This window comes from Lepisosteus platostomus, chromosome 6, assembly GCF_059453375.1.
Source record: "Lepisosteus platostomus isolate fLepPlt1 chromosome 6, fLepPlt1.hap1, whole genome shotgun sequence".
Lineage (NCBI taxonomy): Eukaryota > Metazoa > Chordata > Actinopteri > Semionotiformes > Lepisosteidae > Lepisosteus > Lepisosteus platostomus.
The window spans coordinates 45235608-45250896 of record NC_142616.1 but is presented as its reverse complement, the minus strand read 5'-3'; the positions used below and the strand labels follow the sequence as shown (position 1 = coordinate 45250896).

Here is a 15289-nt window from a genome sequence, read left to right as displayed (position 1 = left end):
ATAACTTCAAGCTTTAAAGGCAACAGAATGTGAAAACTGTGTGAGGCACTGTATTAGGAATTTAGTCTTTCAAAATTCTCTGAAATACAATGTGCAGTAAATGAAATCAGCCCACACTTATTTTAAATGTAAGAACATTAAGTAAAGTTTCAGGAAATAAGAGAATACTTGGGCTCTCTCAACAACAGTCAGACAGTCATTCTGAGCATTGTCTTCTGTCCATGTATAATATGCCTCTGAGATGAGAAGGTGTCTGGTCTGTCTTCGAGCTGTTTTCATGACAGCATTGGGATATTTATTATTACTTTGGTTGATTCTGCCAACCTTTGACGTAAAGTTTGGTTCTGCAGGTGGTGCTCTGGGATTCTGGACATGAAGTCCAAGCCGGGTCTAATCAGCACAGGATATATTTACAGGTGCACAAAACCAAACAAGTCTCTAAAAGGAAACTGAAAAAGTCCAGACAGTGCCAAATATTAAGAGTGACCGGGTTCAAAATGAGGAGAAAAATAACACCAACTGTTTTCCTTTATTCCATAGCCAACAGGCTTCCTTGAACTTTAGGTGGGAATAAGGGAAATGCCTCTTCCCTCTGAGGTCCAAAATAGAACCAAGCCCAGCTGGATCATTGCCAACCTTTCATCTGTCTCAGGAAACAACTGTTAAAGGGTTAATAACCATTAAGCAAACATTAACCAATTATGTACAACATAAGGTGATACCATGCTGAAAAGAGAAGAAAGAAAACATAACGTTTCGGCTGTGGAGCCTTCTTCAGGTGTCCGAAATGTTGTATTTTTTTCTTCTCCTTTCAGCATGGAATAAACCTATTACTTGTTCCTTTGCAGCCTACGCATGCTGACGCAGCTACCCACCTGAACCATAAGGTGATACTCTGTATAAATACCTACATTGCCTTTCCAGACTATATACTGTATTTATCAGTAATAGTATGTACCTGCCTGTATGGAGAATCCTCTCTGAGCCTGCGGATGGCGCTATGGGAAAAGGCGGGTAGCTGGCCCAGTGGCCACCTAGGTGACTACTTCATTTTTCTGTGTCTGTGATTGGAGTGAAAGCACCCACTGAGAGGGTCCCCATCACACCTTCTCCAACCTTTCCAGTGATCAGATCACCTCTCAGGTGATTGATAATGACAGGTGTCAAGATATACAGTCCTTCGCAAGTCGCTCAACTGGTTCAAAAGCTCTGTAATGATTTCCAAGGTGACTTGTCTCTCCAGGATCCATTTGATGGCTAACCTCTCCTACTCAATTACAAAGGAACAAGCCTCTTGGGCACTGACTGTTCTGCCCCCTTCTCTCCTTCAACAGTAAAAGGGTGCAGTAAAGGCTGGGCTGTGCAGCACTGGGTTACTGCTGATAAGGATCTGTAGATTTAAAAAAGGACCCATAAACCTATGGCATTAAAAATGCATCTGGGAAGAATGCATACGAGCATCTACAAACAAGTGTGTTTGGCTCATCTAGCCCATTTGGTTGTTAAGGGATGATTGATCTCATCCAAGAATGTGGCTGGGTAGGTTGTTCCACACTCCCACAACCCTTTATGTAATTAAGTGCATCCTGTTCTCACTGCACTTTCCATTCATGTCCTCTTGTTCAGTGTTTCACTGTTCATTCTGATGCAGTCCAGGCTGACTCTGCCAATACCTTTGAGGATTCTGAATGATTGTGTCCAGTCCCTTTATCTCTTAGGCCCAGTAACACATCTGATTCTTCTTCGTGCATCTGCTTGTTTTTCACTTTCCTATAAGATGGTAACCAAAATTGTACACAGTGGAAATAAGACCTTTCTAGTGTGATACACAATTATAACATCTATCCATCCATTTTTGAACTGCTTTATCCAATTCATGGTCACAGGGGAGCTGGAGCCTACCTTCACAAGCAATGGGCACAAGATAGAATACACCCTGATTGGGACACCAGTCCATCACAAAGCACACCACACAAACACAGACACACAAACATTCACACCAGGGCCAATTTTCCCAGAAGCCAATTAACCATCCAGTATGTGTTTACACTGTAAGTCCCAGCGTTCGAAAATTGCAGGTGAATAGCTGAGCGCTCATTGGGTGGGCGGACTGTTCTTCCTCCGCCTCCTCCTCCCCTGTAGGGAGTCATCGGGAGGCAGGAAATACAGAAACTATCAGCAATTTCAAATTTGGTGGGTACAAAATGAATAATTAAAAACGAACCTCATTAGGAACAGAGCCTCCAGCTTGCAGTCTTGGTCGAGAGTACAGTATGTAAATCTCCTTGGGTTTCTTAGAGACACTCATCATCTGGGCCATCCAGCCCCAGCACTTTCCTATTGCAGCAGCCCCAAGGCTGCAGGTACTAACTGGTGTTCCTTCAGTGCTAAATAAAAGACAGACTCATTTTTTTCCAGAACTGTTACTTTTTTACTGGAGACAAATAATTTCCACCCATGCATTCTTGTGTAACATGTGGATATTAAATACAGGAGCTTCCAGTTTACTACAGTGAGGAACAATGTTTCAAATAAAAACAATTCAACAGTAAACTCTGTAATGGTATTTCTGCTCTGGTGTCAAGAGTGAAACAATCAGAAAGAAGTGCTACTCAGCTCTCACAGTAAAAGTCCCTGCAGGCAAAGGGAAATGATAGAAACCTTTATCACAGTGAAAGACACACAGAGAATTAGAAAAGCTTTTACAATACAAAAGAACCAGCAGGTACATCAACGTCTTTGCTGACAGGCAGACAATACCTTTAAGTTTAACATCTTACTCATCAGTTCTATTTACAAGAGTAAATTTGTTGTTTTCCCTCACCAATAGATAGAAGGAAAAACCATCTACCAACAGTACAGTCGTGAACTCTACTGCCATCACGTCATCCCTGTGCTGCCAGTATTCCCTTTTCCCTTTAGCGCCTTCTTCCAAACCATTACTGTGGATCAAATTGCCGGACCGCCAGCCCACACAGGCAAAAGAATGGCCAAGTCGACAGCCAGACACAGTAGGATTGTGATTGTTGTGTTGTGATTATGATTTAACTCCTGTAACTGGCTAGGGGTCTGACTTTTGTTGCCCTTATGCTGAGCTTTAAAAAGCACATATAATGTTATCAGAAGTCTGAAGAGGGTTTAACACTTGATCTTAACTTGGTCTTAACATGTGTAAAGCATCTACAATGGTATTTTAGTACTGGTGTTTTTTGTGAGTATGTTAAAATGTGGCACTTCCTGTAATATTTAAACATGGAGAACACAGAGCTCCTGTCCTAGTGAAACAAGAACACCAGCACACAAGGTAATTGTTCAGATGTCTCACAACCCCTCCCTGCCCAGGTACAGTATATATATCAGCATTCGGCATCAGTCCTTTCTACAATGCTGTGTCCGTGCCTGCTTTGTTCTGTGTGTGATGTTACTTCCAAGGTATCACTGTTTGAAACAATAGAATTCAGTATTTTGTACGTAAAGCTAATTTGTAGGTATCTTTTCTCCATTCAAAACAAATAATAAAATCGTGCATCGTGAGATTCCCACCTCACAGCAAAACACCTCACTTATACAAAACATTACTAAATTACTATTTGAGATGCTAGATAAACTAGATAATAATAGTAATAAATAAAAAATAAAACATTCCTAATCTTTCCACACAGTCCATGCCAAAAAACAGTAAATGAACTCAAAAACATTATTAAAGAACACAATCACAATGCAAAGGCCATTTTTGGTAAATTCTTGTGTTTACAAAAACAAACAAAAAAGATCCAATAAATTAAACTTAAGAGAGTGAAAATCACTGCATGCCATGAGAACTGATGTTATCATGCTAACATCAGCACAGCAGCACACATCCCATATTGAACAGCTGCTGAACCATATCAATTTCAAACTTGAAATAATAACTTTAAATATAAGCAGTGTGTACAAATTGTGTAAACGGACACCTGAAGGACCAGAATAAAGTATGAAGAAAATTTTTAAAACAAAAGTGTTGAAAGGACCAGTCAAGTCCAAGAAACAAATCCAAAGTGGGCAGTTCTGTTTAAAATCCAGGGATGGAAAAGAAGAACATTGACAAGGCACAAGCATACACAAGGAGGAGAGACACACAGGAATGGGAGAGACTCAGCACCAGGGCAGAGACACACAGGAGGAGAGACACATCACCAGGGCAGAGACACACAGGAATAGGAGAGACTCAACAGCAGGGCAGAGACACACAGGAATAGGAGAGACCCAGCAGCAGGGCAGAGACATACAGAAGGAGAGACCCAGCACCAGGGCAGAGACACACAGGAGGAAAGACCCAGCACCAGGGCAGAGACACACAGGAAGAGAGACCCAGCACCAGGGCAGAGACACAGGAGGAGAGACACACAGGAGGAGAGACGCAGGAGCAGGGCAGAAACACACAAGAGGAGAGACCCAGCAGCAGGGCAGAGTATTTGCAAGGTGAGCAGAAGAGTGCAGCACAGCCTGGAGTCAGAGTGGCACTGAAAAATGACAAAGAGGATGACAGAGAGACTCGGGCAGCGCCGGTGGAATGAATGAACGAATGAAGCCAAGGACAGAGTGGCTGGATGGTCAGTTAGGAATGGAAAGTGAGCTGCAATTTAGCAATCACAAAATCAAAGGAAGAGGAGACAGAAGATGGGAAAAGAGTGAGAGCGTCCTGAGTTCTCCCATGAGGCCACACGCACAGATTGACACAGGGCAGAGTGAGTGGAGGAAACACCCAGGCACACGAGAGTTTTCAGGCTGATGCAGGACAACGCCCACCAGTTGCCAAAGAATTGCCAAGAGAAGATAACTCACTCTCTTCTCTGTTCTTCTGGGAATTCCGATCTTCCTAGTCTAATAAATATTCACAGTACAACACTATTGCCACTTGGAATCATGGAGCTCCAGATCCTGGACTAATAAACTGGTCCTTCAGGTGCCAAGAGATGCACAGCAGACAAACTCTAAACAGGCAAGAACTACAGATTCCTTAGGATCTATGGCCTCTTCCTGAAATAATGACCTCCAGCATACCTGTTGGATATTGGAGTGTAAATACACATGTAAGTTGGCCATTAGATTACCCCTTATACAAATCCTGAAACTAAAATGCATTTATCAATATCTTAAAAAATTAATTAATTGCACCGAGATAACACATTTTATCCCTTAGTGACGATCAACAGAAATATGTTGAATAATTACAATTTTCTTTAAACAACTGAAAAAATGATTATTTTGTATATTTTAAGAAAATTAATAATTGTATGAGGGGCAAAACTAGGCCTTGAAGTGTAAACTATTTTAGCATTGCATTGTAATATACAGTGGAAAAGCTATTAGCTATTCTCTAGAGCTATTAACACATTTATAATTCATTTTATAAAGAATATATAAAGAATTAGGGAAAACTGACTTTTTCATTGTACATGCTGTTTTAACACTCCATTGTTGTATTGAGAGCAGAAGGGAGAGGAAAACTGACTACCTAGGCTTTGCAGTGTTACAGTCCCCTGCTGCTACCTAGTGGAGTGAATTTACAGCATATAAACTTATAACACTAATATCCCTGGAGAATGACCTGCAAATTAACTGAATGATTACTGAAATCAAAAGTTTATTTCAAATAATAAGTTTAAATGTCGACCAAAAATCAGCAGGCTGGGTGCAGACCTGAGCTGATCAGTATGTTACTATTACAGGGAATCATTCAGTAAGTGAAGAGAAAGACAGTGTGATGATGCTCTCTTCCTCTTCAGTTGCATTTCCAGAAGGCATCTTGACAGTGGCCGATTCTGTGCACTTTCAAGGCAGGTTCTGTCTGATATGGAAAATGTCTTGGAAAACCTGTATGCTATTTACTTAGATTGTATTTCTGACATTTCTTTTTTTTTGGGAAAAGATAAATACATCTCTTCATTTTCTTAAGAATTCAAAAATGGTTAAATCTAAAATTTACCATCTAACCCTACCCACCTCTCTGATTGCAATATTTTACTACATAACTCATCCTTAAATATTACAATGCATTCACATTCACGAATCTCAAGCAACACAGAGACAGAATGTAAAACAAGAAGTTAAAACACATAAAATCTCGCTCTGCGTGTCTGCTCACATGCCGACAGAGCACTGGCACAGCACGGCGTTTAGCAGCAGACAGGTACGTCGCGTTACAGAACAGAGGAGATGGAAACACTCTCCCGCAGGGCGCTGCCTGTTGCTCCAGGCACGCCTGTTGCTCCAGAGAGGTTCCTAATTCCTGCAGGACTCTGGGCTACCGGCAAGGGCAGGAACGAAGGGGAGGCGCTGGCTCTGGCGCAGCTTTGTGAACTTAATACTTGCCTACTGGGCCAATGAAAACGAGCCTCTGGACCGTGGCCATTAATAAAAACTCTATCCAGGCACAGATGTCCAGATCACACTGTACGGTCTTAAAGAACACAAGCTGAAGTGGACTCCACTGTGTCCTTGTGCTAGGAGCTGGACCCCTGTGGCTCCAGCTTTAGGATCTGAAACATTTTTCACAGGACTGCCCTTTTAACTTTAAATAAAGAAAAATTGTAAAGTTACTCCTTTTCAGAATTAGGTCCCTCACTAAACAAGCAAGCTTGCTTTTGGCACCTGCCATGAAAAAGCTGACCAGGGAGAACAGCAGGGACGGGCTCGTTGTTGAGGCCAGCTGCTTCCCTGAGCCCTCGCTCTCCCCTTCCTGCCCATCGCTTTCTGCCCCCTGCCCTGCAGATCCATGGAAAGTGGGAGGCCGTTCTCCTAAAGCACAGCACAGCTCAAAAATACACAGGACTCCTATGCAAAACCAAGAAACTATCAAAAGCAACACATATCTGTTTTTCTGAACAGCTTAAGATACTTTTTTAAGTTGCAGATGATATTTTCTACATACCGCACTCATGCAGCAACAGTAAGTATTTTTGAAAAAATACGTGTGTGGTAGCACTTTAGTTCAAGGGTTGAAATTTGTATTTATTCATTTAAAAATGATTTATGACCTATATCATCTAACTACAGAATTAAATTCAGCCATTTTCTTAATAAGAACTTATCTCTATTTAGGACTAATTACAAGTACAGTATATGAACATGTCATATTAGTCCCATTTCTAAACACTTTACTATATCTTGTACCTTGTTACTTGTTAAGTAACCATAAAATGTGATTTTCAACTCTAAAGTATAACCAAATTTCTGTTATAATTTTATATTTTGTCTTTCTTATTAAATAAATACAGCATGTCAGTTGGCATATTAGCCTATGTCTTTCAATATATTATTTCTCTAGATTTTTACAGTGCACCACGATAATGTGCTAATATAAAAATGCTGTTTATATTGCAACTTTATGTGCTGCCAGTAAGGTCTAATACTATCTAAAATAAAGTTTCTAAAACAAAATGAATAGTTTCTAAAACAATTAAAGGAAATTTCCCTTTGGTACCAGACTTCCAAGAAATGACCTTTAAGAGTTTACAAGGCAGAGCTCTTTTTTACATTTTTTGTCAGCTCTGGACCAAGATATTCTGACATTTTAAAAAGCCCTGGTGTGCAGAAGGCTTTCAGCCTGACTCCCCATGTTGCTGATGAAAGTGTTCCAGTGAGCGTAAGGAGCTACAGTAGTTATGATTTCAATGTACCTCATACACAATAGGATACGACAATCTTGATCTTTCAAAGAGAAGGGTCATCGATGACCTTTAATTAAATACAGTTTTTCTATGAGGAATGTCTGAACAAAGAGGGAGGTCTTCAACATTTTCCATCTGCCTAGGACAGTGTATCAAAATATCTTGGTCGTTTTCACACTGAACTGTCATTCAAACAGCATTTCCTAAGCCGCCACCTTACACAGGGCGACCCTGTGATAATGTAAAGATGCTGTGTGGTTACGGATTTGTTTCAGTACCAGTACCAAGACTTGTAGTTATTGTTTCCACGTCATTACGCAAATTTATCAATTGTGCCGGTAAAGCCTACAAAGAATCTGATCATTTCAGCAGATCTCTCGGTAACAGTTGGCTTGTCGTGTATCTTGTTTCGTTCCAGTGGAATCTGGGAAGCGCGGCCCTGCCTGACCTCGAGTTTCCCAGAGATCCCCGGGGCAGCGCCCTACACATTGATGGCATGGGCATGCTTCTTGCACAGGGGCTTGTCCTTCTTGGAGTAGAAGGGCTGACCTTCCAGATTGATGTGGCACACCTGCAGGGTACAGTGAGAACACAGAGTCTCAGGGGAGAGGGAAAACTGGCGGTCACTGCATTTATTACGTACAACTGCAGATTAAGATTACCATCTTGTTTAAATCCTCATTTCAAACCAAGCACTATCCCGTCAATGTTATACACTAGTAGTTATTAAATAAATCAAACTTTGTTCTTTTTTTTTCCAAAGAGAACAAAATATATAACACAGAGAAAAATCACCTTTCCCCACCTCAAACAATCCCTTCTCATCTATCTCCCTCTGTGGAATTCCTCTCTGTCTTTCCAGCTAAAGGCCCCTAAAATCCAGTCACACAGCTGCAATGAGTCCCATGGAACAAGGCTCTGCTATCTCAGTAGCAGCACTCTAGGCCTGCACTGCCCCCCACTGGGGCCATAAATCCCTGCAGTGGAGCTCCTGGTCCGTATTATCAGGACAGGCTGGGCTCCAGCAATGCAAGGGGAGGGAATACAGAGGATCCCAGCTGATAGTGCTATTGCCTGCTAGCTGCAGTTAGACTAGTTAGCCCGATCCAGTTTTTCCTCTGCCAGAGGCCTAGATTAGAAGGGATGTTCAAAAACCTGATCAAAACCACCTCATTAACACCTGAAATAAAAGATAATTATCTTGACAAAGGAGCTGTATGACCCAAAGACCTGCACTGAAAACCAGTGGAGACCCTAGTACTTCACTGCATGCTTGTAGTCTACAGCTAGTTGTCCACAGAGGGCCTGTGCCCCCTGCTGGTCAGGAGGCAGTACCTACCGCACAGACGAAGCAGGTGTCATGCCAAGTGTGGCCCAGAGCTTCTATAAACTTGTCCCCAGCCTCCACAGGGAAGTCGCAGCCATGGCACTTGGTGCTGAAGAGAGCAATGTAATCTGGAGATAGGCAGAGACACTGGTGAGGAGTGAGTAAAGGCTTATATAATAGAGTATAAAAAATAAATACAGGTACATGTCTGTCACAAGCAGATGCTGCATTGACACAAATATTTTGTCACTTTTATTTCTGCCTAGGAAAGCTAATCGAGCAGACCCAAAAGACACAAACACCATACCATCTATCCAGTTAAGGAAACACGAAAACCTCGTTCAGTACTGGATCCTATACTCATTTAATAACAACAACAATTATTATGCCCAAGTGGCTGCAGGCATTTTGGGAAGGAACTGGCAACTGCAGTTAGAAAAATACTCCAAAAGTATTTAACTGCTAAGACAAAATTGTAATGTTTGTTTTTACAGTTTGTATTTATGATCACAGATAAATATAAACAAGAAGTACAATTTAATATTCATATATTATTTTGGAGTATTTACATGCATGCATTTAATCATATTAGAATAAAAACAAATTTTATGTTCACCCCAGTGATTTGAGGTTACCATAAGGACACTTCAGTGTTAAGGTCAGTATTTGGTTGCATGTCTGATTAGGGCAATAACTGCATTCATTTGTGAACCCCTGAGCAAATCAATCAGTTCCGATGCTTTGCCAAGCCTTTGCTGAAGCCACTGTGAATTCTTGGGGTTCTTCTCCAGAGTGGACCACGCGTGCTCAGGTGGGCGGACAGCTGGAGACTGACTTGCGTTTTCCACTTTTTTCTCCTCCTTGGTTGCACTGGCTGTGTGTTTTGGGTTACTATCATGCTGTATGGGAAAGTGCAGCCCTATAAGTACTGTATGGAAACATTTCCTTATACACGAGAGAAGGATTAACTTCCACCCCTTATTCCAGAGGTTATTTCAGGTTTTCCTTGAGAATTTATCAACTGCAGATGTTGTTTGACAAACCAGTCTTGGCTGATGAATAATTATGTCTATGGCTTCTTTCTTCTTTACATACTCAGCAGATTGTTGATGGTGTTATGCCCAATTTATTTGTCATGGCTCTGATGGGCCATTCTTTTCTTTCAGCTTGATAAATACCTGCTTTTCTACAACAGGCATTTCTATGATTTTCATTTTCATTTTCAACAAAGGATTTCAAACACTGAGGTCAAAGCAAGAAAGGATGATAGGATTTTCACAGCTATTTTAATTGCTCGACAACTACATCCTGACCAGCAAGAAACTCCAGTAATTCAATCGCTCCATTTTGCTCCTTAAATTTAAGTGGATCACCTCTATGACTCCTGGGAGTAGAACTCATATCAAAAATACAAAACGTAGTCAAAACTCCATCATATTTAGCAAAAAAATTAAATAAAAAATATGTAAATTATTTACTGTGTACATTATTTAAAATTATTTTTTTTTTTACATATTTAGTATTTAGTAAAAAATGATCATTATTAGATTTCACAGTGGTAATCTCAGTTTAGACTTCACTGTGTGTTTATCACCACAGCTCATGGACACAGTGTGGGCAGAGAGGCCTGTGAAGATGAAAATAAGGAAGAAGGCTTTTGCAAAACCCACTTGTTCTTCTTTTTGACTAGAAATACCCAACAGCAAGCAGGGAAAAGGGATTCGTATTTAATTCTCAAGCTGTTTATGTGATGAAAGCCTTGGCTGCTAGTGGCAATGTGTGGTTGCTGACATGGACGTCCCATCCTGAGATGGTACCTTTCTCACAGTAGGGCTCCCCATCCTCCATGTGAAACAGGCTGTTCCCAAAGGGCTTCCCACAGGCAGCACACACAAAACAGGTGGTGTGCCAGGTCTGCCGCAGGGCATGCATCACTTCCTGCCGGGAGAGAGCAGACAGTTGGCAAGACAGTAATTAGGCACATGCAGAAACAATGAGCACTGAAGCCAGCAGGGAAGACAGAGGGGCTGAGACAGTACTGGACACCTCTCACTCCTCCCCTGTTCATGGACCTCAGGCTGTTTTTTATCTCAATTTTCAATCTCCCATTAGTGTAGTTATGGACACTATATTTGGAGTAGAAGGTGTTGTATTTCTTTTTGAAACCACTGCATTATGTAGTTATCTTTGGAACTGTTTTACACTTCAGAAATATTTTATACTTGAAAGACTTATAACTGAAACCACCAAATTCTCTTGGATAAAAGCAACAAATACATAAACTGGCCATGTTGAGAAGCAATCAGGGCTCTAGACTACTAACTGGAAGGCTGTGGGTTCAAATCCCAAGAGTGTCACTGCTGCTTTACGCTTAAGTAAAGTTCTTCACATAAAAAGCTGCTCCAGTGAAACACCCAGCTATATAAACTTAAGTCCCTTTCATAACAAATGTCCTCTAAATAAGTCTGTAATTAAAAATAAAACCAAATAACTAATACACAATACATTGTATTCCACTCAATATTGAAAGCAGGGTTAGGATTGCCAGGCAGTGATGGAGGACTGTGGGAAGCATCCCAGCACTCCCCTCCAGGACTCACCCCCATGACCTTGGTGTTGCAGCGGGCACAGGTGGGGGCGAAGAATTCCCCATAGCAGGACTCGCAGTACACATTACTCTGCTCCTCCACGAAGCACACGTCAGCCAGCGAGGTGTGGCAGTAGTGGCAGTTAAACTCCTCGGGGTGCCAGGATCGCCCCAGCGCCACCAGGAACGGACCCCTGGCAAGGCAACAGAGACAAGCTTTATCCATGCTGGTGCGCAGTAAGGAAACGAGTCTCGCTCTGCCTGTACCACTGCCTCTGCTTGGCTTACTGCCTTTACTTCTCGCTCTACAACTGAGGTGCTTGTGTCACCTGATGCACAGCAAGAATTGATCTGTACCCCTGACACACAGTGCCGGAATGCAGTACCACATTTTGATTGTGTTTATTTTGCTTTACAAACATCAGCTTTCTTCTTGGAGGTTTTCTGTTCTCCTGGCCATGTGACACGCCGGCCTGTCACCCTGTGTGCGAGCAGCATACACAGGCAGAGCTGTGTTTGTACCTCAAGGCTTCCTTAGCAATGGGGACGAGCACGGGGATCAGTGATCGGTGCTGTCTATCGCCTTTACCTGATGATGCTGTTGCAGCACGCACACATGGGGGTCCGGCTGCCGGCGGGGAAGCGCTCAGCCCTCTGGGCGACTCCGCGGGCGGCGGAGGGGGCGGGGGCGGGGAAGGGCGCGGGAGAGAGGTTGAAGGCGGGACTGGGGGCTGCAGGAGAAGGGGCCTGCACAGGGTTGGGGATGTAGGCGGGTTGCACAGGGTTGGGGATGTAGGCGGGGGCAGGGGGCGCTGCCTGTGGAAGGGGCTGGATGTTTTTAGTCACGGTGGTGGTGCTCTTCCCAGGAACAAACTTCTGTGCAAAAGAGTCATCTGTCACCCAGGGGGGGCGACTGGAGGGGCTAGGGGCAGCTGGAGCCTGGGCAGGAGCTGGAGCTGATGCAAAGACAGAAACAGAAAAGGGAAATTAAAATCGTTTTCTAATTGGGTCTCATAACAAAATGAGCTCTGGCCTGTGGGCCTGGGTACACCTTTTGGACTGTCAGAATCTCCATCATTGTGCAATCTGGGTTCAAACAGTATGCAAAGAACTGCAGTAAAGACCATGCACTGGTATAAGTTTCATCAGGTTAAGAAATTAGCCTGAAGGTAAAATTACCAGGTCTGGTTCTCCACTATGAGCAAATGAGCCCAGTGATTCATGTACTGTGGGATGGGCAGGATGACTACAGGAAGACTACAGTGCATCAAGCTAGCATGGTTACTTAGCATGCTACCTCAGGAAGACGTACCTGGTGCAGACGGGTAGACAGAAGGCACAATGCTGGCAGTGCTGATGACCTTCGGCTTAGGGGGCCCCATGGGGATCTCAATAGAGCTCTGCTGCAAGCGAGGCTGGGAGTAGGGACTGCATGAGAGAGGCACAGGGCTGTGTGACATCATCACAATCCAGGCTGTCGCTCATTACCAGGGAAGAAGTGCAACAGCAAACCAAAGGATCACTGCATATCAATTACATATTAATAAATATGGGGAAATGAAATCACCATCAACTTGAACTGTGTAGCTTGCACAATGCAGAATTGCTTGTTTATTTCTGCATTTAACACCATTAAGCCAAATTACTAAGACTGATTGCTCCACATGTCAAGAAACTCTAAAATAAATTACCAATCCTACATGCATATCAAATAGATATGTATAATAAGCCCCAGAATGAGAGCTTTTCATAAAAAAGTATTCCTATATTCTTTTTCGTAATAAAGTGTTCCTTGGGGTTGACCCCCACAGCCGAAAAACAAACCTGGGTCGCAGAAGTGCTTCACCACCGTGTTCGTCCCCAAGTGAGGAAGAACAAGTCTTCCTCCCCTAGACTCTGTGCAAAGTTAGTGGGGTTTAATACAGCAGACCCACAAACGAAGCAGGCTGGGATGTAAGGCCAGTGTTAGAACAGAGAGTCTTAGGAGTGGAGAGGGCTGTCAACACTAGCCTACAAGACTGTAGGAGAGGGAGTAAATGCCTATGGCCAGGCTGTTAAAAACAGTGGTTAGAGGAAGGGGAGAGAAGCATGGGAGTCACCCCAAGGCCACAGACTGCGCTGGAACAGAAGAAGAAAAACAGTGAAGGGGTTATTCAGAGGGTTACTATCCAGAGGGTTACAGGGGTACAGTCCAGATGTGCTGCTCGTTGTTGTACCTGGAAGTGGAGGTTTTAGACTTGAAGCTGGAGGCAGAAGAGGACTGCATGTTGAAGCTATAAAGGGACAGAAAAGAATGGGTTTTATGTGAGAACACTTTAATTCTCAGCCTGGGGAGAGGCCTGGTCTTGAGTTCTGACCCGGAAGCTGGGGCTTGTGCTCACACTGTGCTGAGCTCCATACTGAGGACACAGGATTACTTCACAGTCACCACTTACAGAGTTCCCATGGTACTACTGCAGTCTGCCATGCATTTAGTTTGCTTTTCCATTGTTTCCCTTGGCTGTTATTACCAGGCCTCTGTACACACTACCATGCTTTGCCACAATTTCACTGATGTTTATCAACGTATACCACAGTAAACCTACACAGGCGATAGGAAGACAAGAGTCAGATTTCCATTCATTCTGAAAGCTGAAAGGAGAGGCTCTCATTCAAGATGGACCTTGGTTGGGTCCTGACAGGAGGTACTGGTCGGTTACCTGCTTTCTTTCTATTCACCTCCAGACCCCAAACTGCAAGAAGCAGGTCATTATTTTTAAAATAGGGACTAAGGACTGTGGATATGTGGATGTCTTATTACACCATATCTACAGTAAACTATTCCTCAGCCACTTCAGCCAATAGCAAGTTGTCTTTCGGAACTGAAATATTACCAGCTGAATATAAGCACTGTTGAAGACATGCTGTCCAACTGAAGGAGCTCTGAAATCCCACCAGCGTCCAAACTGTGCCTTATATAAACTACAGATACACAATCCTCACACAAGTGCGGCTACAGAGGGTCAGGAGTTCATGACCTGAGAATGTGCACACACCCAGATGGCTATCCCTAACTGATGCACATCATTATGAAAGTTTATTCTGCTTTTACCATGGTATACTATAGGAAACCTTTATTAGGGTTTCAGCCGTGTCCTACAGAAAGCCAGTGCCAGTGTGCCCTGTTAATGATGCCCCAGCCGCTACAGGCTGGTTTCTAATCAAAGCACTAGACTAGGGGCTGCTGCAGGGCAATCCAAGTGTACGCAATTAAGGGGCGCCAGACAGAACTGCTGAGTAACACCACTGTCATGCAGGTGCGGAGCTAAACCACGTCATGCCCTCCTCCGCCATTTTCATTACAAATTCATAACTCGGAAAATAATTAATCCATTTTCTTTCTCCATATTCATAACCCCAGAGGGACTGTTTTCACACACTGCAAGGGATGCTGTCACATTCAAACCCCAGTATTATCACTTATATTGATTTACTCGGCCTTAAACTAAATTCCAGTAGATCTTAGGACAGTCCCAGTGGTCTAGAAGTAGTCTCCTGATGCCAGCTCCGAAGACTCACTGCGCTAGACCCCAGGAGAGTGTCAGTCAGTCCTGTCTGGATGCATGCAGAGCTGCTGTGGCGTGCAGACGGGCGTGGGTGAGCCTGGGATAGCAGCCTACCTGGGCCTGGGCCCACTCAGAGCAACCAGACATACACACTATCATGGTGAGGCATAAGACAGGG

General features: G+C 43.2%; 1 protein-coding gene across 1 annotated transcript; it reads right to left on the bottom strand.

Annotated features, from left to right (window-relative positions):
- Positions 1-2407: 2407 nt before the first annotated feature.
- On the bottom strand, positions 2408-13839 carry LOC148661794 (LIM domain-binding protein 3-like). The gene is made up of 7 exons (XM_088636092.1): positions 13783-13839; positions 12879-12994; positions 12156-12522; positions 11580-11760; positions 10797-10917; positions 8992-9107; positions 2408-8223 (listed from the first exon to the last, which is right to left on the bottom strand). Exons 1-7 carry the CDS (start codon positions 13830-13832, stop codon positions 8134-8136), a joined length of 1041 nt encoding a protein of 346 aa, XP_088492218.1. The 5' UTR covers positions 13833-13839; the 3' UTR covers positions 2408-8133.
- Between the last annotated feature and the right edge of the window lie 1450 nt (positions 13840-15289).

Bases quoted from the DNA above. Each gene is read 5' to 3' on its own strand.
- LOC148661794 (XM_088636092.1), bottom strand. From the start codon at position 13,832: ATGCAGTCCTCTTCTGCCTCCAGCTTCAAGTCTAAAACCTCCACTTCC. The intron at 12,523-12,878 runs GTACGTCTTCCT...TCTTTGCATCAG, and splicing joins TGTCTACCCGTCTGCACCAG to CTCCAGCTCCTGCCCAGGCT. The intron at 9,108-10,796 runs GTACCATCTCAG...GCCTATCTCCAG, and splicing joins GGAGCCCTACTGTGAGAAAG to ATTACATTGCTCTCTTCAGC.